Source organism: Physeter macrocephalus, chromosome 6 (assembly GCF_002837175.3).
Source record: "Physeter macrocephalus isolate SW-GA chromosome 6, ASM283717v5, whole genome shotgun sequence".
Lineage (NCBI taxonomy): Eukaryota > Metazoa > Chordata > Mammalia > Artiodactyla > Physeteridae > Physeter > Physeter macrocephalus.
Genome location: NC_041219.1, coordinates 72273628 through 72297132, shown reverse-complemented (window position 1 = coordinate 72297132; position 23505 = coordinate 72273628). Strand labels below are relative to the sequence as shown.

Here is a 23505-nt window from a genome sequence, read left to right as displayed (position 1 = left end):
CAGTACGCGGGCCTCTCACTGTTGTGGCCTCTCCCGTTGTGGAGCACAGGCTCCGGACGCGCAGGCTCAGCGGCCACGGCTCACGGGCCCAGCCGCTCCGCAGCATGTGGGATCTTCCCGGACCGGGGCACAAACCCGTGTCCCCTGCACCGGCAGGGGGACTCTCCACCACTGCGCCACCAGGGAAGCCCCCTGAAAGTTTACTTTTAATAAATATTTCCTACTTCATCTAAATATAGAATTCCCTCTCACCACCACAAAATACTTCACTCATGTTCTTATTCATAGTTAATACCTATAGCCAAATCATTTTGTGTGCAGCCTCTATATGGCTTTGTGTCTTTTAAATTATGTTTAGAAGGCAGGGGCTAAGCCATCCTTCCCTTGATAAGTATTATTTTGCCCAATGCTAGGTTCCTAGGATATTATTAATAAATATTACATTAGATTTTAAAAAGTAGAAGGTGGGGGATTAAGAGCTGAAAGAATATAGGTTTTGAAGGAGACCATATCTAGGCCTGATCCCAGCTGTCACTTAACCCCACCAGGGTGACCTCTCTGTAGATAAATGTGTGTCAAATTCTTAGCACTCCATGCAACACAATGAGCTCTCAACAAACCGTACCTACTATTATTTAACTGGGCCGTTCGTGTGTCTAATAGGATAATACAGAAAATTCACTTACTCCTAGATGAATCTAGTGCAGGCCTCTCTCCAAATAGTTCTTTGTTGCTAAACAGAAGAATTTCAATGCTCCCGTTTGTGGAGATAGTATCTGTGTAAGGAAGCTGCATATCTATTTAACCCATGCCTTTACCACTATCGGGAAGTCTGGGCTCCCGGTTTCTTAGGGAAAGCAGAAAATCATCTTCTTGAGAGTTCCTTCTGGTATTAAACTCTCTCTGGGGCTTCCCTGGTGGCGCAGTGGTTGAGAGTCCGCCTGCCGATTCAGGGGACGCGGGTTCGTGCCCCGGTCTGGGAGGATCCCACGTGCCGCGGAGCGCCTGGGCCCGTGAGCCATGGCCGCTGAGCCTGCGCGTCCGGAGCCTGTGCTCCGCAACGGGAGAGGCCACAAAGGTGAGAGGCCCGCGTACCGCAAAAAAAAACAACAAAAACTGTAAACTCTATCTGATACCTAGTTTCCTTATTTGGGGGGGAATAAAATAGTTTCTTCTTGCTATTTTCTTTCAGCAATCTTGGTCTCTAAGTACATTTTTTTCTTTTTATTCATTCAAATTATTCAAATTCAAAATACACGCATATTCATTCATTCATTCAGTCAGTCAAAAAGCATTTCTTAAGGGAATGCTAAGTAAGGCATTAGCAGCTATATAAATAGTGGTTAACAAAAGATCTAACCCCGTCCCTGTTTAGTATGTGGTTTACATAGTGTACAAATTTCCAGAGTTTTCCCCAGAAAACATAATAATTAAGGGGAATTCCCTGGCAGTCCAGTGGTTAGGACTCCGTGCTTTCACTGAGGGCAAGGGTTCAATCCCTGGTCAGGGAATTAAGATCCCAAGGAACTAAGATCCCACAAGCCGTGCAGTGCAGCCATAAATACATACATACATACATACATACATACACACATACACACATACACACATACATAAAACACAGGTACTTAAAAAAAAAGAATTAAGGTGAGAGGAAGGATAAGATTTTAAGTCACTTTACATTTAGAGTCTTCTATTCCCTATGACTTCTTTTACTTGAAATTTAATTGACTAGGGCCCAATGTAATGCATTGTACCCTGAGATGGAACATAAAGCCCAATGGGATAGGAGTCAACAGTCCCAGCATCAAGTCCTTCCATTAACAGAGCTATTCATAGATTTTCCATTAATAACTCTCAGGTCTTGATCAATTCACTTTACATCCTTTTGCCCCAGTCCTCTGTAAAATTATGAGGTTTTACTAAATAATCTCTAAGGCCCCTTCTGGTTAAAAGAATTCTATATTCTGATTCCAAACTCCTTCTCTAGGGAAAAATAACTCAATATACGGATTTCCATAGATTTCAAGTTTACTACTTGCAATGTTGAATATATAAGTCAATTTCATACTCTTTCACAATCCAAAATTGTCAGACAAAATGTCTTCCCTGAAAAAGTGTCATCTGAAATCAAGGTATACAACTTGAAAAAGGTAAACTGAATGCCATGGCACAATTACAAACATGTTATGTATATAAAGCATGGGTTTCTTATATATAAGGGATCATCACCTGGGAAGAAATTCTTTTCTGAAATAAAAATATTCCAGCCTGAATCTCTTCAAAATCTCTATCAATTTGGCAAACTCTTTATCAAGGGATTCTTTGCGGTTTCTCAAGCTGTTCAGCATTAATATACAAAGATTTAGCTTCTCTTCCTCGATATATTTGAATTCCTATAAGAAGAGTCACAAAACAAACTCCACTGTTCCAATGTTAAATATAAAGAAATAACAGGCAATATAACATGCTGTGGCCATTCCCACCTCAACAGCATTCAGTGTTACTGGACTCTAAAATTCTAATTGAACAGATACCAATTCGCAGTTGCCTACAGATTGATGATCCTGTGGGTTGATTATCTCAGTTTAACAAGTACATATTAGGTACCCATAGTGTGCCTAAAATTGAGCTTTGCTTTCTTTTTCTTAAGATACGTGACCATTTCATCAATAATCACAATTGCTTTAGAATATAATGGGACTAGGAAATGCAATAAAATCAGTGTTTGTTGATTACCATATTCAAACACACATTAAAAACCTTTTTAAAAAGGTAAATTTGGCAAGGGCTGAAATTAATATTCCAGAGTTTTCAGAGTTTACTTCATGCTTTAGCTTAACTCAGGGGGCTGAGAGATGTTAGGAAGTCGTCTGGCAGTCAAGAAGCAGAGGTAATAAGTGATGGACAAGTTAAAGAGATTTCTTTTTATATGCTTCCTTTCTAACAAAACTGGAACTAGCTACCTAAGAAGTTTCCATTTTTGATATTCTGCTAATTTCTGGTGTAATAAAACCGTCAGAGTCTCAGGAATAAGATTCTTTTGCACAATAATCATTCTATCAAAGTTAGAGAATTTTGATAGGAAAAATTCAAGCTTAGACCAGCCAGTCCTCACAAGGATTCAAAGAAAATACACTTTTAATTAAATCAGCTTATTTACTCTTCGTCTCTCCAAGGCATATCCCATACCCTCACATTCTCTCCCTCTTTCGTTTGTCACCCTCACACTCACACACACTTATCGTAACCATCACACTCTCACTGTCACCCATATATGCACACTCTTGCACAGACACACACTCCACACACATCGCCAGAATGAGATGGCAGAACACTACAATAAAGTCTTAGAAATGATACTGTGTATAATAAGCATTACCTGGGTTAAGAAAGTAGAAGAAAAACCAGGAAAATCACAAAATATAGAACACTTACAGTAAACTTGTTCTCCCACTTTTCTTTCACAGTAATTTCTGGATTAGTTACCCACTGTAGAGAACTATCAATGAGTGTTTCAACTTCAGAAACATCTTCATGCTGAAAAAGAGTTCCACATCTTCAACTAGGAATTCAGTGAAAGCCATACGCAATTATATAAGAAGAAGTAATTTAGACAAGGTTTTATACAGGTAATTTAGGAAGCCACCAGAGAGAGTTTCTTGTCATCTAAGGCCACCCAGTGACTTTCCTTTAACTCAGGATGTTGCCATGTGTAGATGTTAACTCTCGTCAGGTGCCCTATACATGCTGAATATATTGAATAGAACTGTTTTCCAGAATAAAACCTACCCATTTTCATTCCCTCTCAAATAGAAGGAAACAAGCATTTTCATGGATTTTTTTCATTCGACAAACTAAATACTACCTACAATATGCTGGGTACTGTGAAAGGGACTGGAGATACCAACATGAAAATGTTGTTCTCTGTTTTTTCTGACCATCTAGAGTTTCCAGTCAAAAATCAAAATGGAGAAAGAGGTACTAGCCATTAGCTAGAAGGAAACTGTTCAACAGATACTGCATCTTCAGCCCTTTGACACTAAAGGTTAACCTGTAGGAAAAATAAGCTTAAGCAATCCATATCTAATGGTCAACTTGTTAGTCCTGATTGACCCAGAACTAGAAGATCCACATCAGGAAGGTTTGAGAAAAATCTTCTCATTTCGTAGTAGGATAAATTTGGGTCCCAACACACAGATATGCTTGTGCTCAGCAAACAGGCTGTAGGTCAATTATCTGCAGACGTTCCTGGCCAGTGAAACAGCACAATATGCAGATGTTATACAATACCAGCTTCTGAAGCATAGCTGTGAACTCCACTCCCTTTTGTTCAAGTTCTCTCAGTAACAGCAGCATTTCTTGGTCCATCACTGTGTCCAGAGATGACAAGCTGATTAAATTGCACTGCCGCTTGGTTTCACTGTTCTGAAACAATTACCAAAACGTCCACAACTCTGTCATCTTAATAAAGAACATTATTTTTATTTTATGAAAATGATGCCCATGGGTCAATGTAATTATCCCCATCAAATAGTTCTAAATAGTCTTATGAAATCCTCCTAATATCCCCCCAAAATTGTTTTCATTTTCTCTCTTAGATGGCTTTAACTTAACATTTACTCATTCTTAAGGAAAATTCATGTATCCAATAGATAACATTTACATGTAGGTCATATTTTATGGCTCTAATTTTATGAAAAGAGGGGAAGGGAAATAAATTCACAGAAAAAAAAAACTTCTGAGGGGCATTCAGTAAATCCCATTGAAAACAGACTGGTTTCTTTTGTCTGTCCTCCACTCATAAAAGATACTCTCAGATGATATTTCACAAAGCAAATTTCTTATACGTCTCTCAAAGCCTCTATGTCCTGTCATATTTTAGATATATGACAACAAATTCAACTTTCTTCTTGCTATCTGTTGGAAGAAGGTCATAGGGCTCTTATTCCAGATTCCAATTAGAAGGCAAAGACTTCCTAATCCATTAGTGCGATAAACTTCAGAGCCAAAATATTGCCAGCTGTTTAACCCCTGTTCAGAACTATAAAGCTTTATAGGCTAGCATCTTGGCATCATTATTATCTCGGAGGACGGGGGATAAAAACACATTGCCGTGGCAGATTTGCCACCACTTCATTCAGTCTGGCAGTTTGGCTTGGTATCAAAAACACAGTAAAAATGATGAGTATTTGAAACCGAATATCAGGAAAGCACAGCCCTCAGCAGAATGTTCAAGGCTGCCCGAGACGGCCTTAGGTGAAGGCAGCATATGTTGCCCTGCATCCTTGGCAGGAGAAATTCAAACAGCATTTGCCCCAAGGACATTCTCTCCTTTCAAGGTCATATCACAGCTGTCAACAGGAGGACATTCTGGGCATATCCATCATCTACCCAACATGGAAAGACCATCAAAGTAGCGAAAAAAAGCAATTTGCTAATAAAACATTTCCTAACATAACAAGCACAAAACTGGAAAGTACAAAGGAGTAAAAATATAGTAGGGAGGTGGGTCCCAACATTTCATCTACAAGAAAGCTTTCGACTGTTTCCTCCCCTATTGTAAAGAAATGGGTCTACGAACCAACTGGAGATTTTAAAGCAACAATTCATTTTGCCATTTTAAAATTAACCCAAAACAAATAAAAATGCTAATTTATGTTCAGAACATAATAATCAATGTCATTAATTTGGGTTGGTACAATTACATGCTAAAGCAAAGAAATTTCATCTTGTTTCTGAGCAACTTTATTTTTGGTAGATACATTTACTTTGGGGGTTTGGAGAAATACTAAAATTAGCTAATGGATCTCTACCGCTATCTTTCAGACCCCAGGCTGGGGATCACTGCAGGTAGTTTGTCCTGAAAAATATAAAGAATATAAAGATTTCTAAAGTCCAGATTCACTGAACACACATTTCCACAACCCCATGCTGGAGTCTCACTATAGTTTTCAGCCATAACTTGAAAAAGATCTGTTCTTCCAGGCTAAGAGACTTTAGACTTAGGTTCTATAAACTATCAACAGATTCCCTCAAAATGTCATGAGTGCTTTTCAGCAAGCTACAGAACTTCACTTAATAGCAAGCTATCCCATGTGGTGATTATTTTTTAAAGGCTTCCATTTGATGATAAGTACCTACCTCTGCAGACTGAGCAAGAATGAGTTCACAATGTAGAGATTTTTCTCCTTCAGAGTTGACACTCTTATGCTCTCCACTGACATTCAACTGGATTCCATTCCTTGGGGGGAAAAAAAAACAAAAACAGTAGTCGTCTGGTTAGGTATTCCTCCAATATTATGTTTTAAGTCACCAGAATAAGGTTTATTTATCACCAAACAATCAGTAAGCACCCATGTGTGCCAAGGATGTATAAGGTACCTAAGAATACAGAGGGGAATAAGAGGTAGTCCCTGGGACTTCCCTGTTGGCGCAGTGGTTGAGAGTCCGCCTGCCGATGCAGGGGACACAGGTTCGAGCCCTGGTCTGGGAAGATCCCACATGCGCAGAGCAACTAAGTCCGTGCACCACAACTACTGAGCCTGGGTTCTAGAGCCCACAAGCCACAACTACTGAGCCCACGTGTCACAACTACTGAAGCCTGCACACCTAGAGCCCGTGCTCTGCAACAAGACAAGCCACCGCAGTGAGAAGCCCACGCATGGCCACAAAGAGTAGCCCCGGCTCGCTGCAGCTAGAGAAAGCCTGCATGCAGCAACGAAGACCCAACACAGCCATACATACATACATACATACGTACATAAATAGAAAGAGGTAGTCCCTGTCCTCCAGGAGCTTCACACACTAATGACTCCAGGTGGTTGCAAACAGGTAAGCTATATTTTCTTTTTTTTAAGAATTGGAGCCAATAGTTAAAATTGTTAAAATTTTCACTAAAAATCTAGATTTCTGGGTTTTCTTTAAAAAATGGGAACATGTGGCCACACTGGGTCCATATATTCTTTTTTTTTTTTTTTTTTTTTGGGGTACGTGGGCCTCCCACTGTTGTGGCCTTTTTTTTTTTTTTTCATATATTCTTGATGTAACAATTATCTGGAGCTAAGCAGAGTAAGCCCCCATCTTTACCTGGATAATGCACTTTCCTCATCGTCACTTCCCTAATGTAAGTATGTGCACTTACCTCACTGACTGTACTCATTTTTGTTACCCATGGACTCCTGGACTAGCATGTGACACATCATCAGAAACAAACGATTATAATATAAGGTAGTGGGTGCTAGGAAAGAGGTCAGAACAACGTGCCAGGCATGAACTCAGAAGGATTACTTAATCTCAAGGTATCAGAAAAGCAAGGAAGGGTAAGGCAGGGTAATGGAAAACTTGTGAAGGAATTCGTCCTCTTAGGAGAAAAGCAGAGAAAATATCACTTACAAAGGTACAGAAGAAAAGAACGTGGCGCATTCAAAGAACTGCACATAGCTCGGTAGGTGAAGAATGTAGGGCGGGGGCACATGACAGAAGGCTGGTGAAGGGTTGCTCTGTACTTACACGATGAGTTCCTGTTGCAAGTGCTGTAACTCATGAGCCAGTTTGTTTTTCTCCCCTCGTAAGTTCTGGAATCACATACGACATTAGGCTGCAAGTGTTACTCTAGTGGACATTTACGTTTAATAACCCCACCCTGCCAGCTGTGAGATCATTATGGTATACCTCTATAATGCTTTCGTATTCTATGATGGTTGACTTAAGTTCTTCTATACTTAAATCCTTCTGAAAAGTAGGAGAGAGAATTAATAGCAAATAAATGTATGAGTCCACTAAACTGTATTTACTAGACTATCAATCTGAGCCACGGAAGAACTGTAAATGCCCAATGATGATGAGACCTTCTACTAATCTCATTATTGGGAAACTGAACTAGTCTGTGTTTGTGATTAAAACTAAGCAGAAAAGAATGGGACAGCAAGGCAGCTGTATCTGACTGGTGTTAATTATGTTCTGTCTTTGCCTGGTCCAATGGAATCATACCCTGCAAGGTAATTCTTAAGTCCAAGTCAGAATTATATTACTATGGTACATTTAAGAAAAAAGGAGTTTTTTACCTGCAGAATGACTAATGAATTATTAAGGCATCCAATTTTATCCAGTTCAAACCATATCTCTGTTAAAACCATAGTTTCATACTGCAAGACCAGAGGGTACAGTCAGTGTCTGACCTATAGTTCTATCCCATCACGAGCATGGTGCCCGGAACACGAGAAGTGCATTATGCGTGCTGGGCAAGAGCGCAAAATGGTGGAAAGACCAGAGTTACAGAGGAAGTGAGCAACCACCGCTACCCCATGGGGAGCGAGAACACCCACGATGAGGAGATACAGTTGGTACAATATTCAGTATCCTGGTCAATGTCCACAAGCCGTGAATGACTCCTTTGAAACCTCATAAATTGCAGGGAAAGGAAAAGACGTGAAATACTGCTCTTTCTTCATTTTCCTGTCTTGGAATGTGGAAGTTTATTAACTTAGTGTGTATCCTTCCTGGGTCTCTTAAAGCCACCATAACCAGCATCTTGGTAGCCGGCAAACTTTGTTACCAGATAGGCTATAATCACAGGACACAAAGATAAATAGAGTAATATCTATCTAGCAAATCAATCAATCAAACTAGGTAGAAAATAACTGAGGATATATTCTTCTTTTTCCCTAAAATGACTGACTGCACACTCATTTGTGTTGTTATGAATTAAAATTGCATCACCACTATCTAGCCAGTGACTGGCAAATTGGCACACTAGTATTTGTTGAACAAAGGAACGAACATCACCAGAATTTACAGAGGATACGTTAAAACATCCCAGATGGAGGAGTCAGTATTCTTCACTCAGAAGAACATTTTTGTTCTTACAAATAAAGAAATGTCTTGTGACAGAGTATTAGAATCTGATATTTAAACAGGGGTGAAGTTACACAAATGACCATCTCCTTCCTTTATGACTTGGAGAGAGCTAGTGAATCCCACAGGCCCTCATGTGAAGAGACAGGACCAACCTTCTGCAAACTTGCATCTTTATTAAGCAAAGTGTTCTCATATGTGTGTAACTGCATCTGAAAAGAAACACATTTAGGAAAGGCCATTGGGACATTGCTTTGGTAAAGGACAGTGCCACAAAATCATCCAATAGGGAGACATGTTTCTTTGGCACCTTTAATGTGCATGTGTTTTTCACTTTATAAAGAACTTTCACATTAGCCTCACAACAACCCCTGAGGTCAAGGTCATTGCCCTTGCTCTACCAGGAAGGAAATTGAAGCTCAGCGCTATCCAGAGACTCGCCCAGAGTCACACCCAGTAAGTGACAGAATGGAGACTAGAATCTGAGTCACCAACTCCAGCCAAGGGCTCTTCCCACTATTTCACACTTCATATAATAAGAGGACATAAGAGAGTCTTCATTTTTTTGATGAAATTAAAAATCTAGATAGGACACGAACACAGAGTCCATATGGACATATAGAAAGCTCTTCCTCTTTTAAAAACATAGTTTAAAAATGTTCAAGATTTCTTTTAGCAAAGTGACTATTAAGGATATATCAGTTTATCCAAACCAAAAGCAAGCTTGTTGGCGTAGGCTTCTAAATAGGATGTAATTGATAAAAATGTATATTGATTGAATGGAAAACCTGGAAAAATAATCAGCATAGTCAGAAGTAGAATCAACATCATCATAATCATATATATTTGATATCCCTTTATAGTTCTAAAGGTATCTTCACATAATCATCTCATTTGAGTTTCCAACAAGCTTGTGGATGAGGTAGAAACTATCGTATCCATTTAATAGATGAGAAAATTGAGATTTAGAGAAGTTAACTACTTGCTTGTGGTTACAAAGCTTTTGAGTCGAGAAGACAGGATTTGACTCCGTGTCTTCAGGTTCTTTCCACTAGTTTATGACAGTTGTGTTTTCCAAAACAGTCATTCCTAGAATAAAATCAATTTTAATGTCTAAATTATAACTGCTATAAATATGTATATGTACATACCCACATGGAATTGGGGAGTCTGCTAAGAAAATTGAGAATCCCACATATAGATATGAAATTTAAGTACATCATCTTTCAAGCACATACTACAACAAAAAATATTGTTCAAATAAACCATTAGAGATGAGAATAAGCATGACACAAATTCTTGAATTTAATAACAGTTGTCTTCTGTTTCCTGATAATAATGTATTGCAGATAAAACAAAAATACACAAAATATAGACTTTCTAGATGTAATATAGATAAAAATCATTTTTGTAAGATATCATTCCTTAAGGCAATAGAATTGAATTAAAAAATCAAGATAGATTTTTTCCCCCATCTCTCCTCATTTTCTGCATTAAGAAGGTACAATAGCTGAAATCTTCCCTAACTCAGGGATTTGCAAAATTAGATACTGTTAAATTAGAAATTGTCACTATAATAAAAAATATAAATAATAACAAGGGGTGGCAAGGATGTGGAGAAATTTGAACCCTCATACACAGCTGGTGGAAATGTAAAATGGCGCAGTCATTTTGGGAAAAGTCTGGCAGTTCCTCAAAATGTTAAACATAGAGTTATCATATGATACAGTAATTCCACTCCTAGGTATATACTCAAGATAAATTAAAATATATGTCCACGCAAAAACTTGTACATAAATATTCATAGCAGCATTACTCATAATAGTAAAAAAGTAGGAACAGCCCAAATGTCCAGCAACTGATGAATGGATAAACAAAATGTGCTATATCCATACAATGGAATATTATTCAGCCATAAAAGGAAATGAAGTAATGATATATGCTCCTACATGAATGAACTTTGAAAACATTATGTTCAGTGAAAGAAGCCAATCACAAAAGACCATATAATGTATACGACTCCATTTATATGAAATGTCCAGAATCGGTAAATCCATGGAGATAGAAAGCAGATTAGTGGTTGTCTGGGGTTGGGGAGGAATGGGGAGTGACTGCTAAAGGGATTTCTTTTCGGATGATAAAAGTATTTTAAAATTGGTTTTGATGATGGTTGCATAACTCTGAATATACTAAAAACCACTGACTCATATACTTTAAGTGGGTGAATTTAATGGCATGTGTATTATATATCAGTAAAGGTGCTACATTGAAAAAACAGAAACTGCCTTTTATATAACTCAGACATCTAGAGCAGTACAAATTTCAAAATTTATAACAAAAGGTTATTGTGTCAATGAGTCACATACACCTTCAAAAAGTAATATTAGTTTGATGAAAGAAAATATTTTACCAGTATTTGAGAAGTGCTTACTTGATGCTGTTTCTCAGTTTTAGACAATTCCTCAATCTTCTTTTCCAATTTATATATGTCCATAATGTTGTTAGCATTCTAATGTAAAATAAGATAGTATTCTTAGATTCAGACCAAAAAAATAAAAGGAAATCACAAAGCGTTTTTTAGGAAGTAGTATTTTCATCATTGACATTGTAATCCATTTCAAACTAAGGGACAAAACTTTAGACTTTGTCCAAAAATAACACAATCCTTTTAACGTGATCATCCAGGAATACTCCCAGCAATCCCTTTTATTTTCCATTTCACCTCGAGCACTCACTCCCTAGTCACACCTTCAAACTTGTCATTACCAGCAACTGGGATCCCTCCATTATCTTAATTGCAAGCACCTCACTCTTCAACCACCATTTCTTGTCTTTCCAGGATTACTTCTTTGTGCATCAGCAAACCTTCAATCCCCACTGGAGCCTACAATCCATTGATCCTACTACGTTCTCATTATCCTTCCACCTTCCCATGAGCTCCGTTCCCTCTTGACTCAGCTTAAATTCTTCCATGGTCAATCATTACAATCTCTCCCTTCCACATCCCTCCAATTCCCTTGGCTCTCCCCTACTTCTTAGTATTTTCTTAATTTCAGCTTGCCTCCTACTCCATGCCAGCACCCCTTCACAGAAACATTGTTAAAGAAAAATACAAACAAACCAACAGGTCACACGTTAAAATCATAACCTTTAACCTCAATGTTTACTGGTGATCGTATCATATCATCCTAGTCCATTCACATGGCCATTTACCTAAAGCAAGGATTTGCAAACTATACGAACTGCCCCACTCCATCCCCACAGGCCAACTCTGGCTGACCACTTGGTTTTGTAAATAAAGTTTTACTACCACACAGTTGAGTTCACCGTTTTCACTTTGTCCATGGCTGCTTTCACACTACAATGGCAGAAGTGAGTGGTTGTGACAGAGGCCTTCTAGCCAGGCAAGCTTAACAATATTTACTCTCAGGTCCTTGATGGAAAGTTTGCCAACTCCTGGCCTATTTCATTCTTTCTCTCTCCTTGAACTTCCAATACCTCCTCCTCCATCCTCACTCTCAGCCGATGACTTTGCTCTGTACTTCACTGAGTTTCTACTATTAGAAGCGAATTTTCCATATTACTTGGATATATAATTAATACCTGTGGATACAGTATGAAGCATTTGCTGACCTGAACACTTTCTCCACTTCTTTTGTCCCTGCTTCAGTCTAAGCCTTCATCGGCTTTTGCCAGGATTATTACAAGGGCCTCCTAACTTGTCTCTTCACTTCTTCCCTTGCCCCACCATTGATTCTACACTCAGCAGCCAGAGATATCTTCGTAAAACGGAAATTAGATGATGCTACCCCTCTGCTCAAAACTGTCCAGCGTCTCCCATCTCACTGAGCGTAAACAGACAGAGTTCAGATGATGCCTGTATGAGACCCTGGGCATCCGGGTCCCTGCAGCTCTTTGTAGCCCCTCGTGGTACTTGTTCCCTCTGTTCCAGCCACACTGACCTTGGTGTCCCTCAAAAATAGCAGGCAGGCTACAGCCTGAGGACTTTGGACGTGCTGTTTCCTCTGCCTGGAACGTACTTCCAGATGAACCTCCTAGTTTTTTTTTGTTTTTTGGTTTTTTTTGTGGTATGCGGGCCTCCGTCTGCTGTGGCCTCTCCCGTTGCGGAGCACAGGCTCCGGACGCGCAGGCCCAGCGGCCATGGCTCACGGGTCCAGCCGCTCCGCGGCACGTGGGATCCTCCCAGACCGGGGCGCGAACCCGCTTCCCCTGCATCGGCAGGCGGACGCGCAACCACTGCGCCACCAGGGAAGCCCCAGCCTCCTAGTTTTTAACCTCTAGTTTTTAACCAAATGATTCACTTCACAGGTTTACTTTTCCTAACCACCCTAGTTTAAATCGCACTCCCCACAACTCTGTTTTCTGCTCTTCTTTTCTCTGTGGCACTAATCACCATCTAACATGCTAGTTTCACATGGGCTGTTTTGTTCAAGTCTGTATCCTTAACACCTAGAATAGAGTCTATCTCCCAATGAATGTGTGTATAATAAACAAATGAATAAATGCAAGTGAATAATTACCCGAACCATTGTGTCATCACTCTTCACATTGCATCAGATTTTTACCTCCTAAAGGAATCTTAGTGACATCTATAAGCCTTTTCTAACGTAAATCAATAATTGTAATGCTATCTCATGATGAAGTGTTCTAAATCTCCTTCCTTCTATCTCAGTTCTAAATTGGTATAGTACAATTCTTTGATGCTAGTCGATCATCTTAAATAGGAGGGCAAAAATATCTTACATTGGGAGCTTAACTGTAAAGCATTAGTTTCATGGAAACCTGGCCTTGTAGCTGTAACCTGTCTGAATCTAACGTAGGGTTTCTTTCCAATCTTTCGTTGTTCCTTTCCTATCTACTATGAATTTTTAAATCTCCACTTGGGCCATAAATTGGATAACTCATCAGACTGTTCACTGCAGCTTAATAAATACATCTAATAAACTTATATAAAATCCAAACAAAAAACCGTACATAATGATTAACTTTCAAAAGGTACCTATAGAGAATTTTCCTCCAAAATAGTAACTTTCTGGTAGCTTTGCTACCTGTTCTTTCAATGTTTTAATTCTGTTGCTTAAAAATATATATTGCATAGAATTTTTCTTTTTTTTTTTTTTTTTTTTTTAGCGATTTTACTAGTATTTCCTAATATATATGAGGTATAGTATGGTTAACCAAATGGCTTCACATGCATTATCTTAATCTTTAAAATAACTGTAGGGAATGAGTATTATTAATCCCTCAAAAGATAAATGGCTTTTCCAAGGTTAGACTGTCAGTGAATTTAAGATGTGGGTCTTGGGCTTCCCTGGTGGCGCAGTGGTTGAGAGTCCGCCTGCCGATGCAGGGGACACGGGTTCGTGCCCCGGTCCGGGAAGATCCCACATGCCGCGGAGCGGCTGGGCCCGTGAGCCATGGCCACTGAGCCTGTGCGTCCGGAGCCTGTGCTCCGCAACGGGAGAGGCCACAACAGTGAGAGGCCCGCCTACCACAAAAAAAAAGATGTGGATCTTAGACTCAAAGACCTTTTCCATCTAGTTTCGTGGAATAATAATAGAAAATTATTAGATAATGTCTATACTTTCCTTCTTGATTTGTATATTTTTTATTTTTATTTATTTATTTTTTTTTTTTTTTTCGGTACGCGGGCCTCTCACTGTTGTGGCCTCTCCCGTTGCGGAGGACAGGCTCCGGATGCGCAGGCTCAGCGGCCATGGCTCACGGGCCCAGCCGCTCCGCGGCATGTGGGATCTTCCCGGACCGGGGCACGAACCCATGTCCCCTGCATCAGCAGGCGGACTCTCAACCACTGCGCCACCAGGGAAGCCCTGTATATTTTTTAGATGGGTTAATTTCATTTCATCTTAAGTCTGAATTTCTTAAATCCCATTTCTTCCATGGATGATTACAAAGGTATAACATACTTCTGTCCAGACAGGAAAACCCCATCTACTCTTCCTCACTTGTCATTTGACAAAGCAACCTGGTATTTGGTCCACAGGAGCCTGAAATTCACATGATTTATATTTAACCCAGGGTCAGGACCCATGATTGTATGATTTCCATATGCTTATCTGTGCCCTTTTAACAATTTCAACATACCTCTTCTTGGAGAATCTGAATCTTAAGAATCAGAGCCTGGTTTTCTGCCTCCTGATTTATTAAGAGAAAAATAATTTTAAAGTATTTGAGAAGTTTATGAAAATACCAAATATTTACTTCCAGGGCTATCAACATTTTTTCTTTTTATCAACCTTAAATATGGCATTGACATATCACAAATAATCCTAGTCTAAAATATTCTCATTATGGGGTTAAGCCTTTGGCTTCAGTTTCTTGGGATCAGTAGGAAGTCACTCTTCTTGACTCAATCTAACTATGACAGGAAAGGAAAGATGAAAAACAAAAGAAAACAGCATGTTTTTTTTCCCTGCTACTTTACTGCCATCTGCTTATGACAGATAGTGTGAACTCATCTATTTAAACAGCACCTTGAAATCAAAGAGTACCAGCTTTCTATTTGAAGCTGCGGATATTCTCAGATTCAACATTACCAGAACATAGGAACATCAAAAATCATTTTATAATTAGGAGCCCTAAATTCAGAACCATCAGAAGAAAACATATTCCAGGACAGGATATACACCAAAATGTTAACAGTAAATCTTGTGGATAGGGTAGGGTAAAGATTTTGTGGGATTTTATTTTTTCTTTGCTAATATATATTTTCTTATTTTTACAGAGTGAACAGGTACTACCTTTATAACATAAAAATAAAAGGGAGGCCATCTCAGGCTAGGATGTCATTGGTACAAGAACGAAGGAACATACACACCACACAGTTGGAATCAGAAGACCTGAGTTCAGTTCTCACTCTACCATTTATTAGACAATGGACTTTGAATAACCAAGACATTTCTAAACTTTAGCTATAACTCTATTAATTTTTTAAAATGAAGAATAGCAGCTTCTGTTTCTACCTCACAGAATCTCTGTGAGGACCAATGAGAGGAAACATTAAAAATTCTTTTGAAATTGTAAAACATTGAATTGTAAAAGTGCAAAGGATTAGGACTGTATATCTAGGACTCTGCACTTTAGTAGCAGCTAACATCTAGCCCTAGGAGGAAAGAGCACATTGACTGCTTTACATGTATTAACTCATTGAATCCTCCCAGGCTTCAAGTAGGCAGTATTGCCATGTCCACTTTGCACAGGGGGACACTGAGGCTTAAAGATGTTACGTGGTTTGCCTAAAGTTAGATAGCCCTCAGAGTCGGGACTTGGATGTCCACTGTCTGACACCCAAGGGTGGGTTCTTGATCATTGCTCTACATGGCTTCCACGTAGAAGCTCCTCAGTGGTCCCAGAATGAGTCTTTGCTGTAATGCATTCACAAAGACTTGCAGTCACCTGACACTCAATGAGTCCAGTCCCCAAATTTTACGGTTGAGGCAAAAGCTAAGCTAAGTTGTGTTGGTTGTAGGAAGTCACGAGTGAAAGACACAGGCCTGGAATCCAAGTCTTCTGATGACTTAGACCTAAAAATAAATTAGTCTGAATGACTTTCAGCTGACCCCCCACCATGGTTAGCAATGCTTAAATACTGCTGGAAGGATTTTGAAGATTATTACTAAAGCTCTAGATAATAGTTTAACATTCCCAATAAAAATAATTACTTCTCTGGTAGTTGAATTAAAGCTTAGTCTAAATAATGTTTTGCTCTAAAAATTACAAGCCTGTGCTTCTTTAGCATTAAGGACTGATTAATGGAACTAATTACTAATCTGTACGTGCTGAGAAAATGGATTAAAAAAAAAAAAAAACCTGAGAAAAAGGTGAAAGTTTGACAGAGAACATTTTTTTGGAAAATGTTAAGTGGTTTTTAGTGTCAGATATTTATGAATTCACCTATTAACTTCAGAAGGCATTCTAGATCTTCACAAATCATTGCAAATATGACTAATTGGTAAAGAATTTTAATCCTGGTTGAAAAGGAAAACACAGTTTTTTATCCTACCAGCCTTTACTTTTCTAAGGTGTTACCAATTCATTCATCAGTCTACTGATTTCTGATTTTTGTTTCCAAATAAACCCTCTTGGATTTTAGTTATATAAACTATTAATATAGGTCCATTTCAAAGTACTTGGATGACTTACTAATTGTTTGTTCTGGGCTACAATCATGGTCTTCTGCTCTTCCGAAGCATTCATACTAATTTTCAGTTCCTCCAGTTCTTCTTTTAACAGATTTGTTCTCATAATAGCCTGGTGGGCACTGGGGGGTGGGGAGAGAAGGCAATGAGCAAAACCTCAAATATAACCGTCAAAGATCCTAAGTAAAGCCACGGACTATTTTTAAACCCAAGTTGAAAACCACTGAAAACTCAAACCAGATGCCAACAACAGTTTAAAAAAAAAAAAAAAAAACATACTCAAGATCTTCCACAGTCCTTGGAAAAGGAAGGGATTTGGGTGGAGCATGGTGGGAGGAAAAGGATAGAAGGAAACAAATATATTCCTGAAGATAGAGGTTTGGAGGGTCCCTTTGAAATCCATCACTGGCTGAATCACACGGTTCTTTCCTTCTACTAATAAGATGTAATATTAGTTAATGCAATCCCACAAACAGTTATTGAATAATATCATGATCAGGTGCTATACCTTGCAAGAGGACCCATGATGTTGGACAAGAGAGACATGGTGTAACCTTAGAGAGGTTACATACTAGTGGATGACAACGAAACAAACAAGTAGTTACAGATAGTCTCTATATGATATATTTTATTTAAAAGGTTTACTGCAACATTGTTTACAATAACAAAGCGTTGGAAAGAAACTAAATGTCCAACAAAAGGAAACCTATTAAATGTATTATGGTAATCTATATCATGGAATTACCTATTTGTACTCCCAAAAGATTATAAACTGTTTTCTGAGCAGGCTCTTGAAGAAGGTATAATTTTTTCCTTACTAAGAAATTACATTGATCATTCAACCAATATTTATTGAGCTCCGACTCCATGCCATTCATTCTAATAGGCATTGAATAAGATAAATATGAACCCAATCATAAGAACTCTGCCCTCCTGGAATTTATAGTCTAGTAAGGTAAACAGACAATCATAATTGCTATTACAGTATAATAAGAACCAAGGCTGGAGTGAACCCAAGTTCTGTAGACACTATAAAAGGAAGATAGCTCAGATAATGAGAAGGAGGAGGGGGAGGGGGACAGAGGGGTAGAGAACAGAAGCTCACTGAGGGACTGCAAGCAGTCTGATATTGCTGGAGCACAGAGGGGAAAATGGGAGGTAGAGACAAGGCATCAGAGGCCCCATCATGAAGGGGTTTGCAAACCAGATGAAGGACTTTGGATTTTACCCTGAGTGCGAAAGGAATGCATTGAAGTGGTTAAAGCAGGGGCATGGTGTGGTCAGTCTGGCAGTTAGGAGGAACCTGCCTGCTGGGGTGGCACAAGCTTTGGAAAAGGCAGGGAACCTAACCAGGAGGCTGCTGCAGTGACCCAGGTGAAAGGTGATGTTGACTTGAACTAAGTGGCAGCTATGGGAATGGAAGGAAGTAAATCTATCTGCGAGAGATAAAGTGGGTAAATTAACAGGACTTGCTATTTGATGTAGAAGTGAAGTCCGAGGAAGTAAAAGGAGACAGAGATTTCTGGTTTGCAGGCAACTGGAAAGAAGGGATTGCTCTTCTATGCAGACATTCTACTAAGAGCTGGGGCAACCAGGATAAATAAGACACGGTTCCTCCCATTAACGAGGACACATTAACACAGAAGGCAAATTATACCATGATGGGACAACAGCACAAGATCAAAAATAGGCTGTGAGTGCCGACAGGAAACAGGCTCTTCCTGAAGGATTGTGGGGGGGGTGGGAATTGGGGGTGGGGTAGAAAAGAGGAGGCTTAATTCTGTAGACACTGGCATTCCTGCTATTCATCCAGATTCTCTAGCCTTTCTGTCCATCCTGAAAGTTACCCAATTCCCTTCTAAGACATGTCTTCACTGCTTAACTTAACCAGTCAACTTTGAGTGCTTGCAACCAAAAGCCCTGTCTGGCACATTCACCCAAAGCATACTTTGTTTGCTTTTTTAAAGAAACTTTGAATTATTATATTTCAAATAAATACTAAATAAGCCAATTATGGAATGGAGAGAGCTTGAGGTTAGCATATATTTTTTTAATTTTATAGATTGGTTTGGAGGCTGGTCAAAAATTATGAGGGTAAGAGTTCATGGTCAGAATGCTTTACTGTCTTTTCAAGTTAACTTAGAACTTTTCTGTTCAGAATTTTAGACCTACAACATCTGTACACACATACTTTGTGAGAACCATGTTGCTTGTTTCCTGATGCTCAAGCATCTCCCAGCAACCTATCTTACCAGTGTCTGACACTTTATCTGGTATGTCTCCAAGGTCCATTATCCCCTTCTATCTTAAGCTAAGATCATGAAATTCTTATCATCCTTCTAGGCTACAGGTACCCTGAGGGTACATTTTAAACATGACTCATCCATGTATCTCTCATAATACTTAGCATGAGACTTTGCATAGAGCAAGAGTTCTACCGAACCACAGGCTGTTGCGATGAATTCACGCTTGATCCTTAGGCATACTGGTCTTACACAGAGATTGAATGAAATAGAGAACATCATCGCCAGAAAAGAACTAACGAACCTTACCGGTGGGAAAGTAAAATAGTGCGGCTGCTTTGGAAAACAGTTTGGCAGTTCCTCACAATGGGAAGTATAGGTTACTACCCAGCAATTCCACTCCTAGGTATACACCCAAGAGAACTGAAGACGTATGTCCACATAAAAACTTGTACACAAATGTTCATAGCAGTACTATTCATAAGAGTCAAAAAGTGGAAATAAACCAAGTGTCCAAACTGAGGTATAGCCATACAAGGGAATATTATTCAGCCATAAAAAGGAATGAAGCAGTGATATATGCTACAACATGGATGAGCTTTGGAAATGTGAGGCTAAGTGACACAAAGGTCACATACTGTATGATTCCATTTATATGAAAATGCCCAGAACAGGCAAATCCAGAGAGATAGAAAGTAGATTAGTGGTCGCCAGAGGCTGAGAGGAGGGGGAAATGGAGAGTGACTGCTAATCAGTATGGGATTTCTTTTTGGAGTGATGAAAATATTCTGGAATTAAATCATGGTGATGGCTGTACAACCCTGTGAATATACTAAAAACCACTGAATTAATTGTATACCTTAAAAGGGTGAATTTTCTGCTATGTGAATTAAATCTCAATAAGAAACAGATTTATTTTTTTAAAAAAGGAAAAAGAACTGAAAGCTCCCAGCACTCAGTAACCCCATCACGGCTCACCTTTTTATCTGAAGGCGCAATTCAGTAGAGTCCTCTGATAACTGGCTGTTAGCGTCTTCCAAGCTTTCTAATGCCAATTTAAGCTTATTATTTTCCTCCTCCAATTTCTGCTTGTTGAAATTCAGGTCTGCTACACAGGTAATCAAATCAGGCACCTCTCTGCAGGTGAAAGAATGAATGAGAATATAATCTTCAACATCTCTAATCTCTTCCTATCAAAGTAAGGCGAATGGTTAAGCCCAAACAGGCTTAAATAGTCCCGTGAGATGTTCTATTTTATCTTCATTCATCCTCATAAGTGTAGTTTATTTACACAGTATTTATTCAAGTACTTATTACAATAGTATCAGAGATTTTTCCAAACTTCCCAGATATTTAGCATCTGCCACTTGTGAAGTCGACTTCTACAGCTTTTATTTCTTCCTTTCCACTTTGCTCCCAACACCTGCCTCTGTCTACACTGAAGAGTTCCTATTTCTGCCTGGGTTATGGAAAGTCCTGAAATAAACTGACACTGTACTCTTTCAGTCAGGAATCTTGGCACGTTTGAACAGGCCTTTAACTAGGAAACAATTCCTAGAGTCTTATAATTGTAGCCTGAAGCTCACAATTTTGTACTCATCTTTCCTATAATTTTCTACAGCTTGTTAATGTTTGTGGGTGTCACTCTTGCCCCTGACATTTGATCATAAACCCTGTGAGAGTCAGGACTGTGTGTTTCATGGAGTCCCAGGCCTTCTCTCTTCCTCTTTGCCATATTTTCTTAGAGTTTAGCACAGGTTGGCTACATGGGTCCTACTCCACCATTTTTGCATGGATAAACCTGAAGTGGCAAAGATAAAATAAGCAAGGACAGGTCCAGTGGTTAAGACTCTGTGCATCCAATGCAGCGGGCGTGGGTTCGATCCCTGGTCTGGGAACTAAGAGCCCACATGGCACATGCCGTGTGGTGTGGCAAAATAATAATAATAAGGAAGGACAGAGTCACCTCCCCTTAATATCTAAAACTCACATTTAGCAGAAAACAGCTTTTCTCATTCATATCTAAAAGTATCTATTAAAGAAGTGCTTTAGGGGGCTTCCCTGGTGGCGCAGTGGTTGAGAGTCCGCCTGCCGATGCAGGGGACGCGGGTTCGTGCCCCGGTTCGGGAAGATCCCACATGCCGCGGAGCGGCTGGGCCCGTGAGCCATGGCCGTTGAGCCTGCGCGTCCGGAGCCTGTGCTCCGCAAAGGGAGAGGCCACAACAGTGAGAGGCCCGCGTCCCACAAAAAAATAAATAAATAAATAAAAATAAATAAAAATAAAAAAATAAAAAAAAAAGAAGTGCTTTAAAAGTAATCCCCCGAAGAGCTTAAGGTCAATGTCATAATTCTACTTCAAATGGAATTTGTTTTCCATGGAAAACACGTGAAGTCAAAGAAAGAGAAGCGTTTCATGAGTGAGAAAATGTTAATTTATGTCATATTAATCTTCCATAATTTGTGTTCCTAGTGAAACTACTTCTAATGCAATTGGGATAGAATAGGTAAAAGTTAAAAATAAATTATGTTAGCACTACCACACACACACAAGAAGAGCTAAGAGACTTTATTGTAAACAAAATACATAAATCTATGAAATAAATAAGAAAATAAATAAGAAAACTTGAGGCACTTAAGAAAGCATTGTAAGTAAGAATGCTTACAAGACTCCTTTAAACATGGCTCCACCCAAAGCCTCAAAGCTCCGCGATACAGAATCTGTTATATCTGTGGTCATCTTAACTGAAACACATATAAGAGAGGTTTATGAAAAATCCATTTCTCCAAACCACAAGAAAGTGGCAGAACAATCCCTAAGAAACACATACATACTTGCTCCACCTGATTTTATGCTGTCCTGTTCCAAAGCAGAATTACCCATTCTGCTGCTTGATCCATTATTCGCTCCTTCCCTGTAACCAAAAAACAAAACCAATGAGCTAGGACTCTTTGCCAAACCAAAGCTTAGCTAATTTTTCAGATGTGTTCTGTACTTTCTTGTTCAGGTCTTTCTTTCTGAATTTTAAAACCATCTATTCATTCAGCAACTACTTGAAACCCAACACTGTGCTTAAATATGGTCATAGAAAAGAAACATAAGGTGTACCTCCACCTTCCATAAACTTTTAATCTAACATGAAAAGAAAATGTGCGCACAGAAGTAGGTAGGTGTCGATGTACAGCAGCTGTGCTTAGGGGATGGGAGGTCTCAGTGGGTCAGGAAGTTGGTGTAGTTTAAAGGAATAAGTGGACACTTGGAGAGGTAGCAAGACCTTGGGCCTTAAAGAATTGGGAAGGAAAAGACACGAACAACTAATACTTTGGGATACACTGATGGTGTTCTTTTCTCTTTCTCATGAAAAACCAAGTTGAACCTAGACTAACTGTACTTTGGAACATTTCACACCTGAAATTTGGGGAACCCTCTTCACAGGCCTCTATCCAGGACACCAATGCTAGCTCTAATCCCCAAAGTAAACATATTAAAATTTCAACCATTTCTTTTCTAAGAGTCTTTATACTATGATTTTAGTTTTGTCACTTAATCTTTCTAAAGGCCAAACCCTTAGATTATCTCTCTGGAGCAGCTACAAAAGCCACTAAATTTGTACTTACATCCCATTGCATTTCAATGTGAGATGTCTGTCAGAAGATGACTGACATCTTAATAGTAAGATGACTCTTACTATTCCTAGATCTACATCCATCACCATTTCTGAGTTTCTGTTCTTATATTTTGTATTTATATCTCCCATGTTTTTTCTTTTCCTTTCTATTTGTTATAAAAATAAGTTTTCTCTTTAGCCCTCACTCTACTTTATAAATGACTTATTGATATTTTTATTACACAATCAAACCTAAATATTTTAGCAAGAATAGAAAATTCATAAGAAAAGAGGACACAAACTTAAGGTCATCATGCAGAGATAATCATTTTGGAGTATATTCCTCCCAACTTTTCTGTGCATATTTTTATTTCTTGACAAATAAGGGATCATACTACATATACAGATCTATGGCCGATTGTTTGAAATAAATACATATGAATATTTCTCTTGTCAAATAATTATCTAATTATAATTTTGAGTGACTAATTAGGATTCTAGTGTATGGAAGTATTGTAAGTCATTTGTCCAAATATCTGCTTTTAAATATTTACATTGCTTATATTTATCACTATCATAAACAACATTCTGCATATATTTTATTTATTTATTTTTTTTTTT

At 38.9% G+C, this 23505-nt stretch overlaps 1 protein-coding gene across 1 annotated transcript in view; it reads right to left on the bottom strand.

Annotated features, from left to right (window-relative positions):
• IRAG2 (inositol 1,4,5-triphosphate receptor associated 2) overlaps positions 1–23505 on the bottom strand; it is a 94446-nt gene that overhangs the window by 60275 nt on the left and 10666 nt on the right. The window contains exons 4-16 of the mRNA XM_024129155.2: positions 22112–22191; positions 21943–22021; positions 20258–20416; positions 17041–17158; positions 14983–15033; positions 11288–11365; positions 9012–9068; positions 7675–7734; positions 7513–7577; positions 6145–6244; positions 4294–4428; positions 3439–3540; positions 2233–2396 (exon numbers count right to left, since the gene is read on the bottom strand). Coding sequence (XP_023984923.2) covers positions 2233–2396; positions 3439–3540; positions 4294–4428; positions 6145–6244; positions 7513–7577; positions 7675–7734; positions 9012–9068; positions 11288–11365; positions 14983–15033; positions 17041–17158; positions 20258–20416; positions 21943–22021; positions 22112–22191 — 1248 coding nt within the window. The remainder of the gene's footprint in view (positions 1–2232; positions 2397–3438; positions 3541–4293; positions 4429–6144; positions 6245–7512; positions 7578–7674; positions 7735–9011; positions 9069–11287; positions 11366–14982; positions 15034–17040; positions 17159–20257; positions 20417–21942; positions 22022–22111; positions 22192–23505) is intronic.